Here is a 23,384-nt window from a genome sequence, read left to right as displayed (position 1 = left end):
CTCCAGAACTGGACTGGTCTTGTGTTACTAAAAGGATTTGTTTAAAGAATTTTTTTAAATCAACTGGTCTTGCGATACCGAAAGTATTATTTTTATTCTTGTCAAGCGATTACATTTTTTTTATTAATTCATCGCACAATTTTCTGTAATTAATCTTGATTAATCACATTTTTCTAGGAAGCTTGTAACAGATATTTACTTGAGTAGAATCTTGGAATTAATGTAAAATAATCATTATTATTATTTTGCGCTGAGATGATACGCCAAAGATGTACAACTTTAATATGGTATTTGTATTTAGCTTTGAAAAGTGTGCAAATTATTTACTCCAGAAAGCGTCAAGCAAGTAAAACAAAATAAAACTACCTGTAGTCCGTGTTTGTCCATCTTTGCGTCCGTGACTCCTTTAAATTTGGCTGCATACAAGGAGCAGAGGTTATAGGCCGCCACAGGAAGTAAATACAACTGTGTTAACTGAGTTAATTTTGTTTAACGCTTTAAATCATTTTAATTTATCTCCAAAGTTAACACTTTAACTTTGACACTCCTAATTTTTTAAGATTTTTTTTAAATCAGGGTTAATCAAAGTGAAGCATGCAGAAATCACGGGATTTTTATTTTGAAATGCAACATCAGATTTGGATGGGACCTGTTTTGGTGGAGACCTGGAGTAGTCTAGTTTCCCCCAGATCTGGACTGGTGTTGCGATACCAAATAAAAACATTTTAATGATTTTTTTATTTATTTTTTAAATCAGGGGTGACATGGGGTGGTGTAGTGTCACCCAGAACTGGACTGGTGTTGCGATACCGATAGGATTTTTTAAAATTATCTTTTGAAATCAGTGGTAATGACAGCGAAATATGGAGATTTCAGTGGACTTTTATTTTGAAATGCAACATGAGGTTTGGATGGGTCTTCTTTTGGTGGAGACCTGGGATGGTCTAGTGTCCCCCAGTACTGGACTGGTGTTGCGATACTGAAAGGATTTTTTTCATGATTTTTTTTAAATTAGTGGTAATGACAGTGAAATATGCATTTTTCAGGGGACTTTTATTTTGGAATGCTACATCGGCACCTGGGGTGGTGTAGTGTCCTCCAGAACTGGAATGATACATCAAGGATTTTTTTTTTTAAATGATTTTTTTTTTATTCAGGGGTAATAACAGCATAACATGCAGATTTCAGAAGACTTTTATTTTGAAATGCAACATCGGATTTGGGTGGGACTTCTTTTGGTGGAGACCTGGGGTGGTGAAGTGTCCCCCAGACCTGGACTTGTGTTGCGATACCGAATAAAAAAAGTTTATAGATTTTTTTAAATCACTGTGTCCCCCTGAACTGGACTGGTGTTGCAATACCGATAAGATTTTTTAAAATTATTTTTTTAAATCAGTGGTAATGACAGTGATATATGCAGATTTCATGGGACTTTCATTTTGAAATGCAACATCAGATTTAGACGGGACCTGTTTTGGTGGAGACCTGGGGTGGTCTAGTATCACCCAGACCTGGACTGGTGTTTCGATACCGAATAAAAATGTTTGAATTATTTATTTATTTATTTTCTTTTTTTTGTAATCAGTGGTAATGACAGGGAAATTTGCTTTTTTTCAGGGGACTTTTATTTTGAACTGCTACATCAGATTTTGGTGGAGACCTGGGGTGGTGTAGTGTCCCCCAGAACTGGATTAGTGTTACAATACCGAAAGCATTATTTTGTATCCTGTAAGGTGTGACTTTATCTCACAGAATAAACAGTATTTATCTACAGTGTTTGGACTGAAAACAAAATGTCAGTAGTGGTTCGTAAAAACATTCTGTACAACCTGAACATCTCAAATGGTAAGAGAAACTGTCATGTTGCTAAGGGAAACTGGCTTTTGTGAGCTTTCCCAAATTTCTCTATTACTAGAGTTTCATGGGGAGTCATGAAATGTTGCCTCCACGTACTGCCAATTTGGTAGTAATCAAAGAAAATCTGTAGTTGGACTTCGCTTTTAAAGAAGCCCCTGGAACTGGTCAAAATAAGCCTAATGTATGACTTCCGGTGTGTTTTCGGGAATGGCTCCTTGAGACTTTTTTGTAAGTCTACTCATCCCTGATATTGCTAAGGGCGAAGATTCATGGAGCCATGTCTCAGATAAGCAGAGGAAGTCAATATTTGAGTCAGTGAGAAGGTGATTAACCTGATCACTTTTCGTTAAAATCCTTCGTATATTTAAGTGTGCACTAAGAATGCCTTTTGGTTTACGTGTTGAGTCCCATATTAATTGAGAGTTATTAACGGTTTGGAACACCCTGCATTTCCGGTGCTTTAGTATTACGGGGTTTGGCAGCCCCCTGTTTCTTTTATTGGCAATGTTTGCATATAGCTTTACGCTGCCAGCTTCCGCATCAGCCAGCAGTGGTGGAGGCCCAGCTAGCAGAGGTGGAAGCCCAGTCAGCAGAGGTGGAAGCCCAGCTAGCAGAGGTGGAGGCCCAGCTAGCAGTGGTGGAGGTCCAGCCGGCAGAGGTGTAGGCCCAGCCGGCAGAGGTGTAGGCCCAGCCGGCAGAGGTGTAGGCCCAGCCGGCAGAGGCGGAGGCCCAGCCGGCAGTGGCGGAGGCCCAGCCGGCAGTGGCGGAGGCCCAGCCGGCAGAGGCGGAGGCCCAGCCGGCAGAGGCGGAGGCCCAGCCAGCAGTGGTGGAGGCACAGCTAGCAGAGGTGGAGGTCCAGCCAGCAGATGCGGAGGCCCAGCCAGCAGAGGCGGAAGCCCAGCTAGCAGTGGTGGAGGCCCAGCTAGCAGTGGGGGAGGCCCAGCTAGCAGAGGTGGAGGCCCAGCTAGCAGTGGTGGAGGCCCAGCCGGCAATGGTGGAGGCCCAGCTAGCAGTGGTGGAGGCCCAGCCAGCAGTGATGTTGGCCCAACTAGCAGTGGTGTTGGCCCAGCTAACAGTGGTGGATGCCCGGCCAGCAGTGGTGGAGGCCCAGCTAGCAGTGATGGAGGCCCAACTAGCAGTGGTGTTGGCCCAGATGGCAGTGGTAGAGGCCCAGCTAGCAGAGGTGGAGGCCCAGCCGGTAGAGGTGGAGGCCTAGCTAGCAATGATGTTAGCTGATCTAGCAGTGGTGTTAGCCCGGCTGCTCGAGGTAAAGGCCCAGTTGGCAGTGATGTTGGCCCAGGTACCAGAGGTGGAGGCCCAGCTAGCACTGGCCCAGGGTTTAGTTCAACATCAGCAGCCAAAAGAAGTATCAGCAAGAGATTAAAAACACCCAGGAGTGGTTTGCCTGTGACAGCCAGCCTGTTCCTGCTCACCTGGGGGTGGCCTGGCATGGCCATAGTCCAGTACCCTTGTGAATAGCATGTGCTGACTCCATCTGGCTGGATACAAGGTTAGAGTGTCCCTTTTTCTTGGACATGTTGAACTTAGCAGAAGATAGAGGGTTATCCAAACAGCAAAGGAATACGTTGATAGCATAATCCAAGGTCCTATTTGATCTTTGGATGACTTTTTAAGCAAACGCACAGGACCTGCCAAACTGTGTGGCTGCACCCCGACATCACCCCAGAAATCCCACCCTGTGCGACCAACAAAACGCACATACCAGAAACCGCCACTGCGCATGAAAACAACGAGGCAGCTTGATAAACTTTTATTCACATTTGCTTACACTGGTCTCACCTCTATTTAAACCAATATTACCACTAGCAGCCTGGGGGTTTGTGTTAGGGTGTGACTTTATTGCTTACAGTATTAACATTACACATCAGCAGTGTCTGGACTCAAAATGAAATGTCAGGAATGGTTTATAAAAACATTCTGTACAAACTGATCACACTTTCTCAATTAATGCAATGTGATGAGCACCGTCCACTCACTGGCCTCTTTATGAGACAATAAGAATTAAAGCTTCGAGTAGCGATAGGTTCTTAGTTTGTATTTCATGGTGAATCCTCAAATTTCGATGCCACGCTCCACCCACATGCAGAGAAAACTCAAATCCTTAGTCATTTAACGTATTACATCTGTCTAGTATACGTGGTTCTAATCTGGTAGCAATTTGACAAATACTTTTCGCTTGAGTTCACTTTTGAAGAAGCCCCTGGAAACGGTGAAATTGACCCAAAGATGCTTAAAACAAAACAGCAGACTTCCTGTCTTTTCAGACATGGCTCCAAGAGACTTTTTTGAGGGTCTGCTCATGATACACATTCCTATTAAATTTCATATTGCTAACAGAAACTGCCTTTGGGGACTGTATTTTCCAAAATTTCATGCAAAATTATTATAATTGCTAGTGTTTTGTGTTTCATGGCAAGTCATCAAATTTCGCTGCCAAGCTCCACCTACACGCAACTTTAACCCTGTCTTTGTGGGCACTGCTTCTTGAGACATTTTGTGGGTCTACTCGTGATAGACGTTGCTAATTTCACATTGCAAAGGAGAAGTGGCTTCGGGGGTGTCATTTTCCAAAATTGCATACGCTATTAGGGTTTGTGTGTTATGGCGAGTCATCAAATTTCACCACCATGATCCGCCAACACTGAACTCAACCTTAACCCAAACAAAACTCCGCTCACACTTAAATCCTTAGCAATTTAGCATTGTCCATCTGTCTAGTATACAAGGTCCAAATTTTGTAGTAAAAAAAAAATCCCTTGATGGAATTCGCCTTCGAAGAAGCCCCTGCAAATGGTCGAAATTAGCCAAAAGTGGCTGATCCAAAAACCAAAATAGCAGACTTACCTTGTCTTTTCAGACATGGACTCTTTTTGTGGTTTTACTCATGATAGACATTACTATTAAATTTCATGTTGCTGACGGAAACTAGCTTTCAGGGCTGAATTTTCACACAAATTCAGAGGGGTGCCACCAAGCCAATTTCTACCTAAAAGCTATTGTATGTTATGGCCACCGAGTGTCAGGTGCAACATCCTTTTGACTGGTGGGTTGTCTCCAAAATAGTGTTTTCGCTATATATATATATATATATATATATATATATATATATATATATATATATATATATATATATATATATAAAATACATATTAAATGTGCAATACAAAGTGAACACTTTAACACTGCATGTACGCCTGAAAACAAACAGGAAACAAGTGACAGGTATCGGGGGAAATTGTGGGTGGGGGTTTTTTGAGTCAAGTGAACCGTTGTTCACCACTGTCAAGATTTGAATTTTCCACAGAACGCCGCCAGCTCATCGTCTCCGAGAACAACACACATGCAGTATTGTCTCGTGGAAAACACCACATGATGGGTTAGGCTGTATAATGGTGTCTTATGTTAGATTTCCTAACATACTGATTTTTTTTCCCCCTGATGTTAAGTGGCCATGTACACAAATACAGATATTCAAAAAGAAATAAGAAAAAAAAACTACCCCCTATTTCACGATACAAAAATACCAAGCAGTGTTAAGGCCACACTGAAAAGAAAATTCCTTTTTATAAGACAAGAATAAAGTTGCAATCTTACAGGAATAAGGTTGTATTAATTTTTGTTTAGAAGAAGTAATATACCATACCATTTTCGCAGGACTCCTTTTAGATTCTCAAAAGGTGAATCAAAGGAACTTGACTGTTCCAGTTTGTATAAGACTTTCCACCTTTAATCCCAAATCCTTCCTCGGTTCTCAATTTCCAGTGTGGAGGCTCAGTATTTGTGGGTTGGTCAGCGACGGGGCGTTGTCGTTGCCTGGTGTGGTTAGTGAAACGGCCGTCCTGCACACCAATCAGTAATTCACTGTAATTGCTGAAAGGATTGTCGGTACCCCCCTACCCACCCTTGAGGACTTGCACGCTGCCAGAACTAAGACAAGGGCATGCAAAATCCTCTCAGACCCTCCCCACCCCGGTCACCAGCTCTTCCAGCTCCTTCCCTCAGGTAGGCGCTACCGATCAATGCAAACTAGAACTAGTAGACATTCCAACAGCTTCTTCCCTCTTGCAATCAACTTCTTAAACAGCTAACTTATAATTCCATTACAACAAGCTGGCAATTTTTTGACTTGAGTTCGTTGTCACATTTCTGTGGGGCCAATTATGTATTACTCGTGCACTCACTGTAGTTGTCTCGCCGTGCTGCACTATTTGCATATACTGGCCACTCATGCCAGAGTAGCATCTGCTCCATTTGCACACTGATTGAGGAGTATCTGTAACATTTGCACAACCAACATTGTCCCAGATTATCGCACTACTCGTCACTTTAAACCGCATACACTCCTTGAAGTCTCAGTGCCCTTTGCACAATGGTCATTGCACCGGACTATTGCGATATTAGCCATTCGAACTGAGGACTCTGCATCTTTTTGCACAATTGTTGTTTGTTGTTGTTTTTTGTCAATGTCTTTATGTCTCCAAAGTGTTCTGTAAATTGACTGTCTGTTGTACTAGAGCGGCTCCAACTACCGGAGACAAATTCCTTGTGTGTTTTGGACATACTTGGCAAATAAAGATGGTTCTGATTCTGATTCTGATTCTTGTGGCAAAACGGCTCATTAGGGCCACTCTACCCATTGAATGAGGTGATCATTTTGGGGAGAGATGATTGCACACGGGGAATTTAGATTTAAGATGAAACGTCTTCAACAAACAACAGTCCAGTTGCCTTGATTCAACCTTTGCAGATTATCATGACCTGGATGACTGAGAATCTATCTATTCTTTTTAGAATAAGGCTTATTTTGTATTTTTTGTTTGTTTGTTTGTTTGTTTTTTAAGACAAAAGTGGTATTTGTGTAGGAATTTTAAGACAATTGTAAAATCATAAATACAATAGAGTACAGTGCTGCCTTGAGATACGAGCGCCTTGACTTACAAGTATGTTGAGATATAGGCGTTTGCTTGGCCAATTTCTTTGTCTTGTGATTCAAGCAGAAAATTGGCTAAGAGTAGCTACAGACCTCCGCCGCTAGATGGCTGCAGCAAACTTCACAACATCCGGCCACCATCAATTCACACTGGGTTCTTTGCAGTGGAAGGACAATATGTATTAGTTGGTGGTACTAATGCACCATTGAGCAGATTTGACAACTGCCGATACGCTCCACAGAAAAAGAACAGGGAAGGACAAAACTTTAGATACAGTTGTGTTTTGTGCTCACATTTTCCATGTTTGCTGGTTATGTGGGGAGAAAATACACCATACATATACAGTATAATATTATTGAGTGCAAGTTTTAGGATTAAAATTTTTTTTTAAAAATGCATTTTGGTGTTTTTTTGGGGTGTGCTAGAGCAGATTCATATCTTTTCCATTTCTTTCAATGGGGAATAATGATTTAAGAAATGACTCTTTTGAGATACAAGCATGTTCACGACACAAAGTGAACTCCTATCTCAAGGCACAGCTATATTCTCGAATGTATTCTCATTATATTACAAAAGAATAATAATATAAAATAATGAAAATTAATCAACTTTTTCTACAAAAATAAAACATTTTTGTAATATTCGAACTTTTTCAAAAAAATAAGACTGTAAAAAGGTATTTTTTTCTTGAAAAAATATCTTTTTATAAAAATATTGACTTTATTATCGTGAGGTTATGACCTTTTTTAGAAAATACAATTTTAAAGTCTCTAAATAGACAATTTTTTCTTGTACTATTATGACTCATTAAATGTAAAAATATAACTGTTTTCACAAAAATATAACTTTATTCTACTAAGTTTAAAAAAATAATGTACAATGTCTAACTTTTTAAACAAAAAACGTTTTTCATCCAAAAATTTAAAGCTCTATTCTCATGAGATTACAATTTTTTCCCTTTAAAAAAAATCCTACAAAAATATTTTCCAATAAAATACAACTTTATTCTCATCTAATTAAAAAAACAATCGTACTTAAACAAAAAAGGTCACTACTTAGTTCCCCCCAAAAATGACTATTCGTCTAATATTAAGACTTTTTTTCTTAAATAGTTATGTTAACATTTTTAAATTAGGTTTTCTGAACTAAATTACTTTATTGTCGCAATAAAAGTATTTCTTCTCACTATATATTTTTTTTTCTGTGTGGCCCTAATAATCCTTTCCTGTCCACATTAAAAGGCATTTGCAAGTTCATGCCACCACTACAGGGGGCGCATTGTGCCAGAACCGTGAGGCCCTTTTTGGCCAATCAGAAGCCTGAAATAGGTCACTTGTGGAACAGGGCCCACGAAAAAGCGTACCCAAAAGGCAGTGTTGAAGACGCCTATGAAAAGGGAAAATGTGAAGTTTGGACCAAAGTATTGGGACACCTTCAGGAAGTGGAAAAAGGAAAGACAATGTGGCCAAAATTATTAGGACTTAACAGAAAGTTGTACTAAAGTATTAGGACACCTCCCTGGGGTGGGGGGTGTTTGGGCAAAAGTATTGGGACACCTAAAGGAAGTTAAACGTGGGGTTTGGGCAAAAGTATTGGCGCACCTACAGGAAGGGAAAATGTGGAGTTTGGACAAAAGAATTGGGACACCTACTGAAACTGACAAGTTAATAAAATGTGGAATTCGGACAAAGGTATTGAGACACCTCCAAAAGATGAAAATGTGGAGTTTAGACTATATACATTTGTTCCTTTAAAAGAACCTCTGCCACCTCCCGCCGGCTTATTCTTTCCTCAGTTCTATTTGATTTTGCTGAGTTTCCGCTCAGGTTTTGTGAGGTGGACCGCACCCCAGTCCAAAAAACAAACAAGTCTCGTTCAGGTCTTCACACGTTGCTGATACGAACGCTGACACGGCCCCGCTCCTCCCGGTAGCTTTGCTCCAGGCGGACCTTCTCCGGGTCTGACCCGTCGGGAAGCATCCCGCTGCCGTTGCTCTGGTAACCGTGTCGCGGGCCCCCCGACGCCTTGAAGACGGGCGCCACATTGCTTTTGGCCACTTTGTCGAAAAAGGCAAAGTCGGCCACATATTTGCCCGATGGCGACAGGGAGACCACTGGCGGGAACTCGTAACCCCAAAGGATCTCGTCAGGTAGGTAGGAGGTGCGGACCTGGCAGGTGGCTGACGTGGGCTCCACTGTCGCGCTGAGGATGACCAGCAATTCAAAGTCTGCCAACTCCGGATCAGTCCAGCCGCCGCCTGGATGGAAGTGAATGAGAATGGAAAATAGTCATGCAGTTATGATTAGTACTGTCAAGTGATTAAAAAAAGAACGATTAATTAGTTATTATCTGTAATTAATTGATCTAATGAATCTCTTTTTAAACCTTAAATTAAAATTGCGGAGAAAAGCGCTCAATGTGAGATATTTTCATTTAAAATTATTATATTATTGTGGCAAATCAAAAGATTGGTATATATCACCAAAAAGAGTAGCTTTTTAAAGTCATTTATTGTTTTTAGCAGACTAAAACAGATGGAGTCCATTTACGTTCCACTGCATTTGAGACTAGTTGTAAGTGCTGCCTACCAACTCTATAGTTTCAACCACCAGGAGAAACATTGTTGCTATTTTGTCAATCTCCATATAATTGGAAAATAAAAATAAAGTCACTGATAGGGTAGTGGTACATTTGCCTGACTTCGGTGCAGGCAGCGTCGTAAAGTGCTAAGTTTAACACATTCAAACACTTTTCGAAACTATATACAACTATTTAAGACTGAACTTGTTGCTTTTCGTCTGTTTCAGATAATACATATAAAATACCAATTACATTGCTGTAAGTTACAACATCAAATATGACATTGTTCATCATCAAAAAGTACATTTGTCAGCCTGTTGGTCTTAGACTTACTCATACGCGAGGTGTTCTCAAGTTTAGTTCTGCGATGGCTTGCTATGTCTTTGTTGCGAAAGCTACAGTAGCTGTGTGATGTGGTAGGCTAACCTGCTTTGTATCACAAGACGATTGAATTTACAGTTTTTCTCAGTTGCTAAGACACACTTATTGAAACCGACACGCATTTTCTCAGTACCTTAAACACAAAATCCAAGTTAAAGTCACAAAACCATATTGTCTCAGAACAGACCCCGAGTTAGTCAAAATGAAAAACCTCACTGAACAGTCATTACACACAGCATAGAAAAAAGGAAAACACAAGGATCAGATCATAAAGCAGCAGAAATAATCTTTGTTGTTCACAAAACAAAAATCTTGTTGAGCATTAGTAATATATATATATATATATATATATATGGCGGCACGGTGGATGACTGGTTAGCACATCTGCCTCACAGTTCTGAGGACCGGGGTTCAACTCAGGCCTTGCCTGTTCGCATGTTCTCCCCGTGCCTGCGTGGGTTTTCTTCGGGTACTCCAGTTTCCTCCCACATTCCAAAAACATGCACGGTAGGTTTATTGAAGACTCTAAATTGCCCGTAGGTGTGAATGTAAGTGTGAATGGTTATTTGTTTATATGTGCCCTCCGATTGACTGGCGACCAATTCAGGGTGTACTCTCTCGCCCAGAGTCAGCTGGTATATGCTTCAGCACGCCCCCACAACCCTAGTGATGGTAAGTGGTACAGAAGATGAATATAATGTATATACTGTATATCAGAATCAGAATCATCTTTATTTGCCAAGTATGTCAAGAACACACAAGGAATTTGTCTCCGGTAGTTGGGGCTGCTCTAGTACGACAACAGACAGTCAATTGACAGACATTTTTTTTAAAAAGTCACTGCGCAACGTGCAGGGGCTGACCAGTGGGGAGGCCGGGGTAGCACTGGACACACCTGAAATCTGATTGGACCCCGCAGGTGCCCCCCCCCAGGTGATTGACCTATCACGGCACCGCACGTCTTGTCGAAAGGAACTGTTTGCATTTTGAAATCAGTGACCCCTTTTGACTGCCAAGTCCCTCCTGTACAGTAGTTGGCGCTATCTAGTACAAGGAGTTGTAATCCACATTTCTGAGAGAAAAGTGCTTAAGGTTCTACCAAAAGACTGATCAATTCAATAAGTGGGTTCAAGGCACTGAGGCTTTGCTTCAGAGGGTTTTGTGTTTTAGCAATTGAGAAATATTGTAACAAGAAAATAATTACCCTAAAACGCCAGGGGCCTCATGTACAAAGACTTGCGTGGATTTCCTCCTAAAACATAGCGTACGCTCAAATCCAGAAAACGTCGTACGCACAAAAATATTCAGATGTAAGAAACTCTGCGTACTCATGAATCCAAGCACATTTCCTTCGTACATTCCAATCAACATGGAAATGAGCGCACGTGTTGGAGTAGCCGACTCCTCCCTGTCCACGCCCGCATTTGAAAATGCAAATCATATTTAAATGAACCCTGCACCTGAGATGCCAATCTCTGCATGATCAGAAAAAAAGGACAATGAGCAAGGTCATGAAGAAAAATATTTTTTCTGCATGTGAAGTTGCTCAATGAAGTGGAGGCACGCGAGAAAATCCTCTTTGGCACGCCGTCCTACGACGTTAAGAACACGCGAAAGAGGAGTGAATGGGACGGCGCAGTGCGTGTGCGGCTGTCAATGCTGTGGAGAACCAATAGCGCGCACAGGCTGAATTAAAAAAGATGTGGTCAGACATTAAGGTGGATGTGAAGCGGAGGACAGCTGCCCACCGCCAAAGTGTGGCTAAAAAAAGGCGGAAGAACCGGCGCGGAGGGCCTCACCCCGTTCAAGGTGGCTCACTATGATCACCTCACAAGGTTACCATGTATTTTTTAGAACTCATAACAAATGTGTTCATACAGTAACCACTCATCCCTGTGAGATAAAGGTTCATGCGTAAATGTTGTATGTGTGGTATTTGTAATAAATCTTTTGAATTAAAATAGAAGCACATGAGCATATCAAAGAGGAGATCAAAAACTTTGACTCCTTTTTGATTACTCAATTTATTATTTTAATACACAGGAGAGGACACGCACACTGACAAAAAAAAAATCATGTTTTTTTTTTTAGGAGAAGAGGGGTAAATTATGTCAATTTAAACACATTTTGATCATGTGCAACCGATGTACATGTTCAAATGAAGTAAAAGTCACGAAGCGATTGTGAGGGCAATAGGCGGCATAAATGATCACCTTGATCAATTGATAGGTGTCCTCACAAATATCAGTGGTTCATTAAATACACTGGTTAACAAATGAATTCTCAGTCCATGCCTCAATTGCATTGTTGAAATCAAATGTTGCCGGGTATGAATTGTTCATCAGTGCTGATTATTCATGTGTCTCTGGTGTGCAGATTTATGAGAACTGTTTCCCAGCATCACCTCAAAGTGTTGCAAAAGCACCAAAAGCTGACTGTCATTAATTAATCACAATTAACGCAACAATTTGACACTCCTAGTTATGATTAGAGTTTATGATGTGTGATGAATAGTAGTCATGCATAACCATAGTTCACATGCCCTCATCCAATGAATTTCTGACAAAAAAAAAAAATGAAAATTATTTTTAAGATTTTTTTACCCAAAATCGCTTGACGGTTCAACTTTGTTTTTGTTTTTTTAACAAAATAAATCAAAATGTTCTCAAAAAATACTTTATTCCTGCAGTTAAAAAAATAATAATAATCTCATAAAAATCTGACTTTCTAAAATAAAGCTATAACTTTATTTTATATTATATAATTTATTTTGGGTTAAAATGAAAAAAATAACAAAAAAGTCTTGGGAGAAAAATGGTTTTAGAAAGCGTTATAATATTGAAAATAAAGCAGTATTTTTGGAGAAAATGCATATTTTCAGGAGAAAAAAAGTCTGAGTATTGGGAGTATTGAGATTTTTGGGGGGTTAAGTTATATTTATGTTAGGAATACAGTTGTAATATTATGAAAATAAAGTTGTTTGAGAACAAGCTTTTTTTTAAAGAAAAAAAAGTAAATCTTAAGAGAATTCATTTGATCAGAGTAAAATTTTATTTTGGGCAAAAGACCATCGCAGAGGGACCACGTAGGACCTACCCTTGGCGGCCCAGGCCCTGAGGGGGCTGTCGTCGTCGATGACGTGGTAGAAGGTGAGCGGCAGGATGAGGAAGGGACTGTCGCTGGACGTGTCCACCTGGAAGGCCACGTTCCTCTGGTCCAGGCGGACCGTCTCGCTCTCCTTGGTCAGAGACGACTGGAGCAGCTTACCTGTCACCTGGGCAGACGGCGGGCGGCCACTGTCAACGTTATCAGCCGTTGTCTTATTTGCACTTTCCTAAAAAGAAGACAACCCTTTCTGGATACTCGCCTGACAGCCGAGCAGGAGGCTCTTGCGCATGTTGGCCACCCTGATCATGAGGCAGGGTCGGCCCTCCTGTGTTGACACCACGGCGTGCTGGCTAAACTTGACCGTCTCGCCTCGCTTCTTCGGACGTGCAACCTGACGGGCGACAGGACAGGACTTGAACTAAAGTCTCAATTTTCCGGTACAGATGAAACAGTCAGGCAACATACTCACTACTCTCTAAACAAATACAGTGCAGCTCAGCCTCTGGATTTTTAGAAAAAGGAATCGTGGTGGTATGAAAATAAAATTACACTTTTCGAATCGAAAAATAGTGTTTGTGTATTTTTGTTGGAATATACATTTTAGGGGGGAAAAGTCAAACTTAAAAAAGAAAGTACTTTTTAAGTTGCATAGTTGTGAGAGATTTTTGGAAGAAAAAGTTAAAAATTGGTAATGTCAAAAGATTTTTTCAATCACATTTTTTAAATAGAATTTTTTTATTTTTTTTCATAATTTCTTTTGTAATTCCAAGTACTACATTTCAGCAAATAAAGTCTGAGTTGCAATTTTGTGAGAGTTTTTTTTTTTTTGCAGAAAGACTTAATTTAAAATGTTCTAATTTAGAGAGAGTTTTGGGGGGGAATTTGCTTTTTATTTATCATAAGATCACACAAGATATCACAAGAATAAAGTTGCTTTTTTTTTTTTTTTAAGATTTGTGAAAATAAAATTGTATTTTTATTTTTGAGTCATAATTTGTCAGACAAAAGTCTTAATTTGTCCTATTTTGAGGGATTTTTTTGTTTGTTTTTTGGGGTGGGATTAAAAAAGTCAAAAGTCAAAAAGTCAAAAGTCAAAAAAGTCAAGACATTCAAGAAAGTCTCTTTTTTTATCCTATTCTCACAATAATGTTTTGTTTTTCAAATCATGTATTTTAAAGAATAAACAGTTGGTGGTTGTTTGGATTACATTACATTACAGCTTTACATACTTGGTTTAAATTAGACAACAAAAACATTGATTTTGCACTCTCAGTACTGTACCAAAAGCAATAGCAATGACATGCATAACAATTTCTTGTCCGACCAATGGTTCATATATATGGAGTAAAATACTGAAGCCTTTACCTTGGCCAGGAAGGTGCCGGTGATGAAGATCTCCATGAGCGTGGTGATGAGCAGCTGGATGATGAGCAGGACGATAGCGACTGGACACTGCTCGGTGATGCAGCGGAAACCGTAGCCAATGGTGGTCTGCGACTCCAGAGAGAAGAGGAAGGCGCCCGTCAGCGTCTGCATCTGCATCACGCACGGAGTGTGGTTGGACGAAGGCTCGAACTCTGCAACCGGAACCACGGGATCACAATACAGCCACGGGGAGATACTCTGGATACAGTACTGTGGTGACTCTAGAAAAATAGTTATGTTCATGCCATTTTTTTTCACGAGATTATGACTTGTTCTAAAACAAACAAAAAACAATCTGACTTTCTACTTGTGGAATTCTCTTTTTTTGTTTTTACAAAAAAAGTATTTTTTTTCTCCACTTTGAAAATTTGATTAAAATTACCCCCCCCCCCCTCCCCCTTTCATCAATCATGAAAAAATGCTACCATATTACCATACTACTTTTTGTTAATACTTTTTCTTCTCAGGGGAAGTATGACTTTAATAGTGGGAGATCACAACTTTATTTAATTTTTTTCCCCTGAAAATAAATAATAAATAAATCCCAAAATATGATTTTTTCTCATGATTGACTTCTTTAACAATAGTAATAACAATAACTTTATCTTATAAACAGCGGCACGGTGGACGACTGGTTAGAGCGTCAGCCTCACAGTTCTGAGGACCGGGGTTCAATCCCCGGCCCCGCCTGTGTGGAGTTTGCATGTTCTCCCCGTGCCTGCGTGGGTTTTCTCCGGGCACCCCAGTTTCCTCCCACATCCCAAAAACATGCATGAATTGGAGACTCTAAATTGCCCGTAGGTGTGACTGTGAGTGCGAATGGTTGTTTGTTTGTATGTGCCCTGCGATTGGCTGGCAACCAGTTTAGGGTATACCCCGTCTCCTGCCCGATGATAGCTGGGATAGGCTCCAGCACGCCCGCGACCCTAGTGAGGAGAAGCGGCTCAGAAAATGGATGGATGGATGGATGGATTATCTTATAAAGCACCTTTAATGAAACCCAAGGATGCTTTACTGAGCAAAAGACAAACACAACAAGCAGATGACCAAGACACAATCAAATGGACAACAGAACAACCAAACTAGGTGGGAAAGGCTTAAGTGAACAAGTGTCGTTTGAGTGCACAAGACATGACTTTAAAAAAAAGAAAATAACATATACTAAAAACATACAAGAACAAATGACATTTTTTTTTTTTCAATATTACAATGATTATTGAAAAATAATGACTAATTCTTAAGAAAAAATATGATTAAACACTCATAAGATCTGGACTTTTTTCCTGCAAAAATATTCCTACAAATGTTTTTTGTTTTTTTTACATTCAACTTTATTTACATAATTGTTCGACTATTTTACTATACGGGGTGTACCAAAAGTCTCAATACACTTCATTTTTTTCCTTTTGAATTTCAGGTATCATTCTGACAGGAGTGACTGAGGCCAACAGCATTTAACAGCTTTGAAGTTTTTCTAAGCATATTCTTCCCTTACCTATGGCTAATTGACATGGGAGCCGCAAAATTGCAACTCCAGCTTGAGAAGCTTCATGACCATCACATTACTCCAACGTGTAGTACAATTTACACTATCCATGGCAAGTATCCATGGCGAGTAAACTTTTTCACGCAAAAAAGTACAACTGAAATCCAACTTTTTCTGTTAGATGTCCTGTATGAAATATCCAGATTTTGTCCCGTCACGCCTCCTTACCAAGCAGGTCTCCGTGCACCAGTGCCAGCAGGTACCACAACACCCCGAACAGGAACCAGGTCCCAGCAAAGGTGGCGGTGAACAGGAAGAACTTGTAGCGCCACTGCATGTCCACAAAGGTGGTCCACAGGTCTCGCATGTACAGAGACCCCCGCCCGCTAACATGCTCGATGCGGATGTTGCTGCGGCCATCTTTGGATAACACTCGCCGCCGCTTCCTCAACGTGGCGCCCGCGTTGGAAAGACCGCCGCCCAGCAGGGGTTTGAAGACGTCCGTCTGCGTCTGAGTGTGGCACACCTTCTGGGGGGAGGAGCTACGAGAGGAAGGGGGGTTGGCGGACGTCATCTGGAGAAGAAAACATCAACTGAAGTCTCACTTAAAATGGTTTCCCACATAAATCCGTTTTGAGGGCTTTGACATACTCCAAAACTCACCATATTTGGCAGGTGTGTTCATTTTGGTGAGATTTTACATTTGATAAAGGATGTGGGTGTAACCCCAAAAATTTGGCTTAGTAGCGCCCCCTAGAATTTTTAAAAAATCCAGCCCCCGAAGCCAGTTTCACTTAGCAATATGAAATTAGGTAGACATGTCCATCATCAATAGATGCACAGAAAAGTCTCACAAGTAATGCATTAAAAGATACAGTACATGAAGTCTGCCATTTTGGTTTGAAGCATCCATTTTAGGCAAATTTTGGTCATTTCCATGGGTGCTTCAAAGACTGACTCCTGTTGGAGATTTTTGTCCAATTCCTGCCAAATTTTAATCTTGTATACTAGACAGATGGACGACGTTAAATTTCCCAACGTTTTTTCCCATAGCATGGTGGTGACGTTTGATGACTCGAAGTGAGACACAAACCTTAAGTTAAAACTCAAAATTTTTAAAACAATTTCGAAAATTCAGCCCTCGAAGCCAGTTTCACTTAGCAACATTATTTTTAGTAGACATGTCTATCATGAGTAGACCCACAGAAAGGTCTATAGAAGTCATGCCTGGTTTGAAGCCGTCTTAACTATCTTAGGCTCATGTTGATAATTTCTAGGGGTCCTTCAAAGACAAACTCCTCCTAGAGATTTTGTCCGATTGCTACCAAATTTCAAAGTCATGCTCGAAAATACATAGGAAGTTGGCTGTTTTGGGTTGAAGCGGCCATGTTAGACAATTGACAAAAGGGTTGTGCTAAAAAAAATTTACTTTAAATGACTTTCACGAATTTTACAGCATGAGTTCTTGAGACTTTTTTGTGGGTCTACTCATGATAGACATGCCTGCCAAATTTCATGGGTAGGTTTGTCTTTGAAGGACCCCTGGAAATGGCCAAATGACCCTAAAATATCTGCTTTAAACCAAAATGACCTGCTTCCTTTATCTTTTCCAGCATGGCTTCCTGAGACTTTTTTGTGGATCTACTCATGATAGACATTGCTATTAGATTTTATGTTGCTACATGAAACTGGCTTTTTAAATTTTAAAATCCAGGTGGCTCTAAATGCAGTCAGCTCTCACTTGATTCGGGAAATATGATGTCACAAAGTTCCCAGTTATTGCTAAAGCTGTTAGTTTTATGGCATTATGGTAACGTTGCCAAGCATAGCTTCCCCACACAAAGGCAGACAAACGCTTGACTGTACTGGCAGCCATTAGACACGCTCACTTACATCCAACCGGTCGCTGTTCCCGGCGGGGACGACGGACAAAAAGGAGAGACGGCGGGGAAGGAAGAGAGGGAAGAGAAAAAGAAGATGTGGTGCATTAAAAGACAAACACAGTGAATCACTAAGGATGAAAACACTGAAGGTTCTTCTCTGATAGGTCTTAGCGGATCGGCATTCAGAGCACAAAGAGCTGTCCTTGACTGGAAACTGGAGACCACTGGAAGAGTTCGATAGGAAAAGTGCCAAATGTTGCTTTTCTGCACGGATAATTCCAACTGGAAACTCTCTGTCTCTCGACCGCTCATCATGTAGTACAGCGCTGTCAAACAAATTTTTGTCGCGAGCCAAATCGGAGTTATGGTTTCCTTCGGCCGGCCATTGTGACTGTGAATCCATATAAATGTATAATCGCCTCATATTATTACATATACACAACAAAGTAGTTTTGAGCCAGTTAAAATTGCTTATTGAACTATTATTCCATTTATTTTCAAATTAGACATTGGTTAAAAAAAATGCTTGTGATCGCTCAACGTTATTAAAAGTGAAGACAATTTGCAGTTTTGGTATTTTAGTAAGAAACATGAAGTTGACGCACGTCGCATATAGTTTGCTTTCATGGGCCACATAAAATGACTTTAAAATAATAAAATGATAGACACCGGTGACATAGTAGCTGTATTATTATTATTAGTAGTAGTATTAGTAGTAGTAGTAGTAGTAGTCGTAGTAGTAGTAGTAGTTTACATCACAATATGTGTTCCCGCGCGGTACCCTGAGAATGCCCGATCTCGTCCGATCTCAGAAGCTAAGCAGGTTTAGTACTTGAATGGGAGACCACCAAGGAATATCAGGTGCTAGGGTTGGGCAGGAGGCCAATCACATGCTCCCGTAAAAACCTACAGATTACAGAAACCGCAATTGCGGCCCAAGTGTGCCTCATGGCATTGAGAGCTCTAACTAACTAACAATATGTGTTTCTGTGAAAGGACATATTACTATATGAAGATTATTATAAATGGACGGTGTTTTCCCTTTTCCGGACGCAGGTCACCAGGGCAACCTCTGGGACCAGGACTGGAGGTGAGGCTCGATGGCGAGAACCTGATGGCCGAGACTACACCCATGGCGCCCGGCGGGGCACAGCCTGAAAAGACAACGTGGGTCCCCTCTCCCAAGGGCTCACCACCTGCGTGAGGTGCCAAGGGGGGTGGGTTCTCCCATCTCTGGGATTGAAGTCACCAAAGTGGTTAAAAAGCTCCTCGGTGGCAGGGGCCCAGGTGTGGATGAGAGAGTTCCTCAAGGCTCTGGATGTTGTGGGGCTGTCTTGGCTGACAGGCCTCTGCAAAATCGCATGGACATAAGGGTAAGAGCCTGTGGATTGGCAGACTGGGGTGGTGGTCCCCCTTTTCAAGAAGGTGGACCGGAGGGTGTGTTCAAACTATAGGGGTATCACACTCCTCAGCCTCCCTGGTAAGGTCTATTCAGAGGTTTTGGAGAGGACAGTCCGTCAGGAAGTCGAATCTAAGATTCAGGAGGAGCAGTGTGGTTTTCATCCTGGCCATGGAACAGTGGACCACCTCTACAGCCCCAGCAGGGTCCTCCAGGTTGCATGGGAGTTTGCCCAACTAGTTTATGTGCTTTGTGGACTTGGAGAAGGGAGTCGACTGTGTCACTAGGGGGGTCGTGTGGGGGGTGCTCCGGGAGTACTGAAACACTTGATAAGGGCTGTACGACCGGTGTCAGAGTTTGGTCTGCATAGCCAGCAGTAAATTCAATATGTTTCCCGTAAGAGTTGGACTCCGCCAAGCCTGTCCTTTGTCACCAAGTCTGTTCATTACTTTTACCCGGTTTGGTGGCCTCAGCATTGCGTTTCTGCTTTTTGCAGATGATATGGTTCTGATGACTTCATCAAGTTGTGATCTTCAACTCTCGCTGGAGCGGTTTGCAGCCGGGTGTGAAGCGGCTACAATGAAAATTAACATCTCCAAATGTGAGATCATGGTCTTCAGTCAGAAAAGGGTAGAGTGCCGTCTTTGGGTTGAGGAAGCTATCCTGCCCCAAATGGAGGAGTTAAAGTATCTCGGGGTCTTGTTCACGAGTGAGGGAAGAATGGAACGGGAGATCGACAGGCGGATCGGTGCAGCGTCTGCAGTGATGCAGACTTTGTATCGGTCTGTCATGGTGAAGAAGGAGATGAGCCAAAAGCAAAGCTGTCGTTTTATCGGTCGATCTAAGTTCTTACCCTCTCCTATGGTCACGACCTGTGGCTCGTGACCGAAAGGACAAGATCGCAGATACGAGCGGCTGCAATGAGCTTCCTCCGCAGGGTGTCCGGAGCCACTGCTCCTCTGTATTGAGAGGGTATCTGGTTAGGATACCAGGAGGAGGCCCCGGGGACGACCCAGGACACACCGGAGAGACTATGGCTCTCGGCTGGCCTGGGAATGGCTTGGGATCCCCCCGAAAGAGCTGGACAAAATGGCTGGAGAGAGGGACGTTTGGGCTTCCCTGCTTGGGCTGCTGCCCCTGCGACCCGACTCCGGATTAGCGGAAGAAGATGGATAGATGGATGGACAGAAATGTTAACATTAGACGCAGGCAGCATGACAACAGATGACATAACCAATCGACTTTAATTACATCACCTTTTTGGGGACTGTGAAGGGGGGCCGAGACCCTCAAAAGCTTCATACTCACAATGACACCATTCAAGAGTCCACACACGCATGCATACACAGAGACACACACACACAAATGCACACGCGTCCAATCACATTTGGACCGACCTCTCCAGGAGGATGTATTCCATCTCCATGGCAACACCGCCACTCGTTGCACTTGCCTGCTTGGCGATGCCAGTCGTCTGACGCCGTAATCCAAACTTTTTTCCTTTTCTGCCCCCCCCCCCCGAAGAACAAAAGTGGCGCTTCCTCCCTCCCTCCCTTTTCGTCCATCCCTCTCTCCCTCTTTTCTCCTCTTTTCCTCTCTCCCTCTTTTCTTTCTTGTGCCTCCTCTCCTCCATCCACACAGGAATGCTTTGTTTGGCTCACACATGAAAGACACAAAAGACGCCATTGACAAAAAGCATCCCTGTATGTGTGTGTATGTGTGTGCGTATATGTAGGCAGGCTATTCCACGGGTTTGTGCGTGTGAGATTGTGGGCAAACTTGTCATTTTGCGTTCGTGCGTTTTTGTGTTTGAGACTGCAAGCAAACTTGTGATTTTCTAAGTGTGTGTGTAGTTAAAGAAAACGAGAGTTACGCGACAAAAGGCCCTCGTTAGTATTCCGCAGGGAGGAGTGATCACCCTCCATCGGCCAGCTGCACCCAGCGATAGAGCAACACACACACACTTCAGTATGATGTGTGAGAGCGTTCAAGCTGTGTGTGTATGCTTGTGACAGAGAGAGAGAGAGAGAGAGAGCGAGAGAGAGTTTCAGTAGTGTGTGAGAAAAAAAAGCTTTCAGTTGTGTGTGAGAGTGTTTTAACATATTACATGGGAAAATTTCAGTAAATTCGATTAAACAAGCATTTCATCACTTTTCGCCACATTAATAAGTCACTTAATAATCGAAATCTGAAGCAGAGTAGATTATTCTGATGGTCCCTGAACTCCATTCCAAAGAACCGTCATGTTGGGGAGAAGTGCATCATGGGAATTAAACGTTTACATTAGTGTCTACTACTTACCTATCAATATATATATATATATATAAAATATAATTGAAGAACATTTTTTTTAATATTAATTACTAAAATAAAAATATTATTTAAACTTTTTATTCTAACGTTTTTTGATGTTTGATTTGAAAAATAACACTATAAATACACGTAAATATATGGTGACTCTGAACTGATTGTAACTGAAATTTGAAGGGGACAATAATGTTATTTTAAGCCTTAAAATAATTAAATGCTTTGCTATAGTTGTAAATAAAAGGAAATAAATATTTAGTGATAATTTCAGTAAATTTCCCTCAAGATTTTTATAATGTGATTGATTAGTTTTTTACTACTACTACTACTACTACTACTACTAATAATAATAATAATAATAATAATAATAAAAATAATAATCCTTCCATCCATCCATTTTCTGTACCGCTTCTCCTCACTAGGGTCGCGGGCGTGCTGGAGCTATCCCAGCTATCTTCAGGCGAGAGGTGGGGTACACCCTGAACTGGTCACCAGCCAATCGTAGAATAATAATAATAGTCCTTTGAAATACTGCAATGCAATATTGTGTTAATATTTTGACAACAGATAGCAATTTTCGAATAAATATTCCTAATACTATTTGTTATTATTATTTATTATTAGTAGTATTAGTAGTAGTGTTAATGACTTTTGAAATATTGCAATCCAATATTACACTTTTATTTTAACAGCTGACAGCAATTTTCTAATTATCATCATCATCATAGCTTTTGAAGTAATGCAATATCAATACATCAGTATTTTCAAGAACTGATAATTTTGCAACCAAAACTATTAATACTAATTGTTATTAATAAATAATAACCATGGCTTTGAAATAATGAAATATACAGCAAATTTAGATTATTAATTGTAACAATTGATATTCATTTTCTCAATAATCCTAATTAATATTATTATTATTTCATATTGACTGATAGTAAGGAAGAGAATGGATTTTTTTTAAGTGATGAAATAATAATTCTAAATGTTGTTTGAGAATGTTTGATTTGGAACCACAAATGTATTTTTAAAATATGTGTTATTAATGAGGAATAAATAAGTTATACATTAAGTAATTAATTAAATTTGGGGACATATTTATGATTTTCTTTTATTATTAACAATTTAATTTGATGCCGTATGTATGCTGATATACCGTTGGAATACTGACGAAATATGAAATAAAATGTATGTCATGGAAGGAAAAATTCAATTACATTTTTTCCCCAGTATTTTCATTCCTAGTATATTATTTGGGGGGTGAATTGGGGAGGATCCCCCCAAAATTCTGTCCAGGTAAAAAAAAAAATTATTACTGCAAAAGTAATTTTTAAGGTAGACTTACCTTTTAAGGCGGGCCTGTATTCAAATGTTGGCATGCGAGAGGACTTTCTGTTGCGTCAGCCGTTAGTGGGCATGGTGGTGGTCCAGTTCCGGACCGTGTAGCTTGTCCCTCTCTGCAAACTTTCCCCAAAGTGACCCCCTCTTGTCCCTATAAAAGGCCGCTCTCCCTCCCTTCCGTGCACCTCTTTTTCTTTTTTTTTTTCTCCCCTACCGGCATTCCTGTCGCGTCCCGCTCACATCCGAGGCATCACCTCTGGAGCGGGACCCCGAGTTCGAACTGATGCCGCGAAGCAAGAGCAAGGTCGTGCACATGAAGAGGCAACCGCACGTGCGCGGTACCCCCCCTCGAATAATACCCACACCACCCGCCCCACAGCTGTCGTTCCCAGCCTCTCCTGTAAAAAGAAAACAACACACAAATGCTCTTTTTTTTCCACGGGTTTGCCTCAAAGCGTCCCCATTCATGATTGAAACGAAGAGTTGGCCGGTACGGAGTGTCCTGTTAAGCCTGTAAGGGGAACGATCGTGAGGCGAATGCGAGCCCTTAGTCTCCTCGGGACAAGGTGACCAAGCAGGATACAAGGGCACGCTCTCCCTAGGCCAGCCGTTGTCCATGCTTCAGCCCACTTGACAGCTCAAAGGTGTATCTTTGAGAAAGG

General features: G+C 41.3%; 1 protein-coding gene across 3 annotated transcripts; it reads right to left on the bottom strand.

The window, feature by feature from the left end:
- Positions 1 to 3,613: 3,613 nt before the first annotated feature.
- LOC133489168 (ATP-sensitive inward rectifier potassium channel 10-like) lies at positions 3,614 to 23,007 on the bottom strand. Of its 3 annotated transcripts, none has more exons than XM_061798001.1 (7): positions 22,727 to 23,007; positions 17,683 to 17,695; positions 16,018 to 16,363; positions 14,244 to 14,455; positions 13,138 to 13,269; positions 12,867 to 13,044; positions 3,614 to 9,066 (listed from the first exon to the last, which is right to left on the bottom strand). In XM_061798001.1, exons 3-7 carry the CDS (start codon positions 16,361 to 16,363, stop codon positions 8,693 to 8,695), a joined length of 1,242 nt encoding a protein of 413 aa, XP_061653985.1. In that variant the 5' UTR covers positions 17,683 to 17,695; positions 22,727 to 23,007; the 3' UTR covers positions 3,614 to 8,692. The 3 variants fall into 3 exon arrangements, with proteins under 3 accessions (XP_061653985.1, XP_061653983.1, XP_061653984.1); XM_061797999.1 differs by lacking the exon at positions 22,727 to 23,007 and adding an exon at positions 20,469 to 20,535; XM_061798000.1 differs by lacking the exon at positions 17,683 to 17,695.
- Between the last annotated feature and the right edge of the window lie 377 nt (positions 23,008 to 23,384).

The sequence above is a fragment of the Phyllopteryx taeniolatus genome, chromosome 14 (assembly GCF_024500385.1).
Source record: "Phyllopteryx taeniolatus isolate TA_2022b chromosome 14, UOR_Ptae_1.2, whole genome shotgun sequence".
Taxonomy (NCBI): domain Eukaryota; kingdom Metazoa; phylum Chordata; class Actinopteri; order Syngnathiformes; family Syngnathidae; genus Phyllopteryx; species Phyllopteryx taeniolatus.
The sequence above is the reverse complement of the archived record's forward strand: the minus strand, read 5'-3'. Positions and strand labels throughout refer to the sequence as shown.

What these genes read in the sequence shown, in the direction of transcription:
- LOC133489168 (XM_061797999.1), bottom strand. Translation starts at nt 20,497, where the DNA reads ATGGAGATGGAATACATCCTCCTGGAGAG. An exon ending in GCCTCCTGCTCGGCTGTCAG is followed by an intron (nt 13,045 to 13,137) that starts GCGAGTATCCAG and finishes CCGTCTGCCCAG; the next exon opens with GTGACAGGTAAGCTGCTCCA. An exon ending in CAGGGCCTGGGCCGCCAAGG is followed by an intron (nt 9,067 to 12,866) that starts GTAGGTCCTACG and finishes ACTTCCATCCAG; the next exon opens with GCGGCGGCTGGACTGATCCG.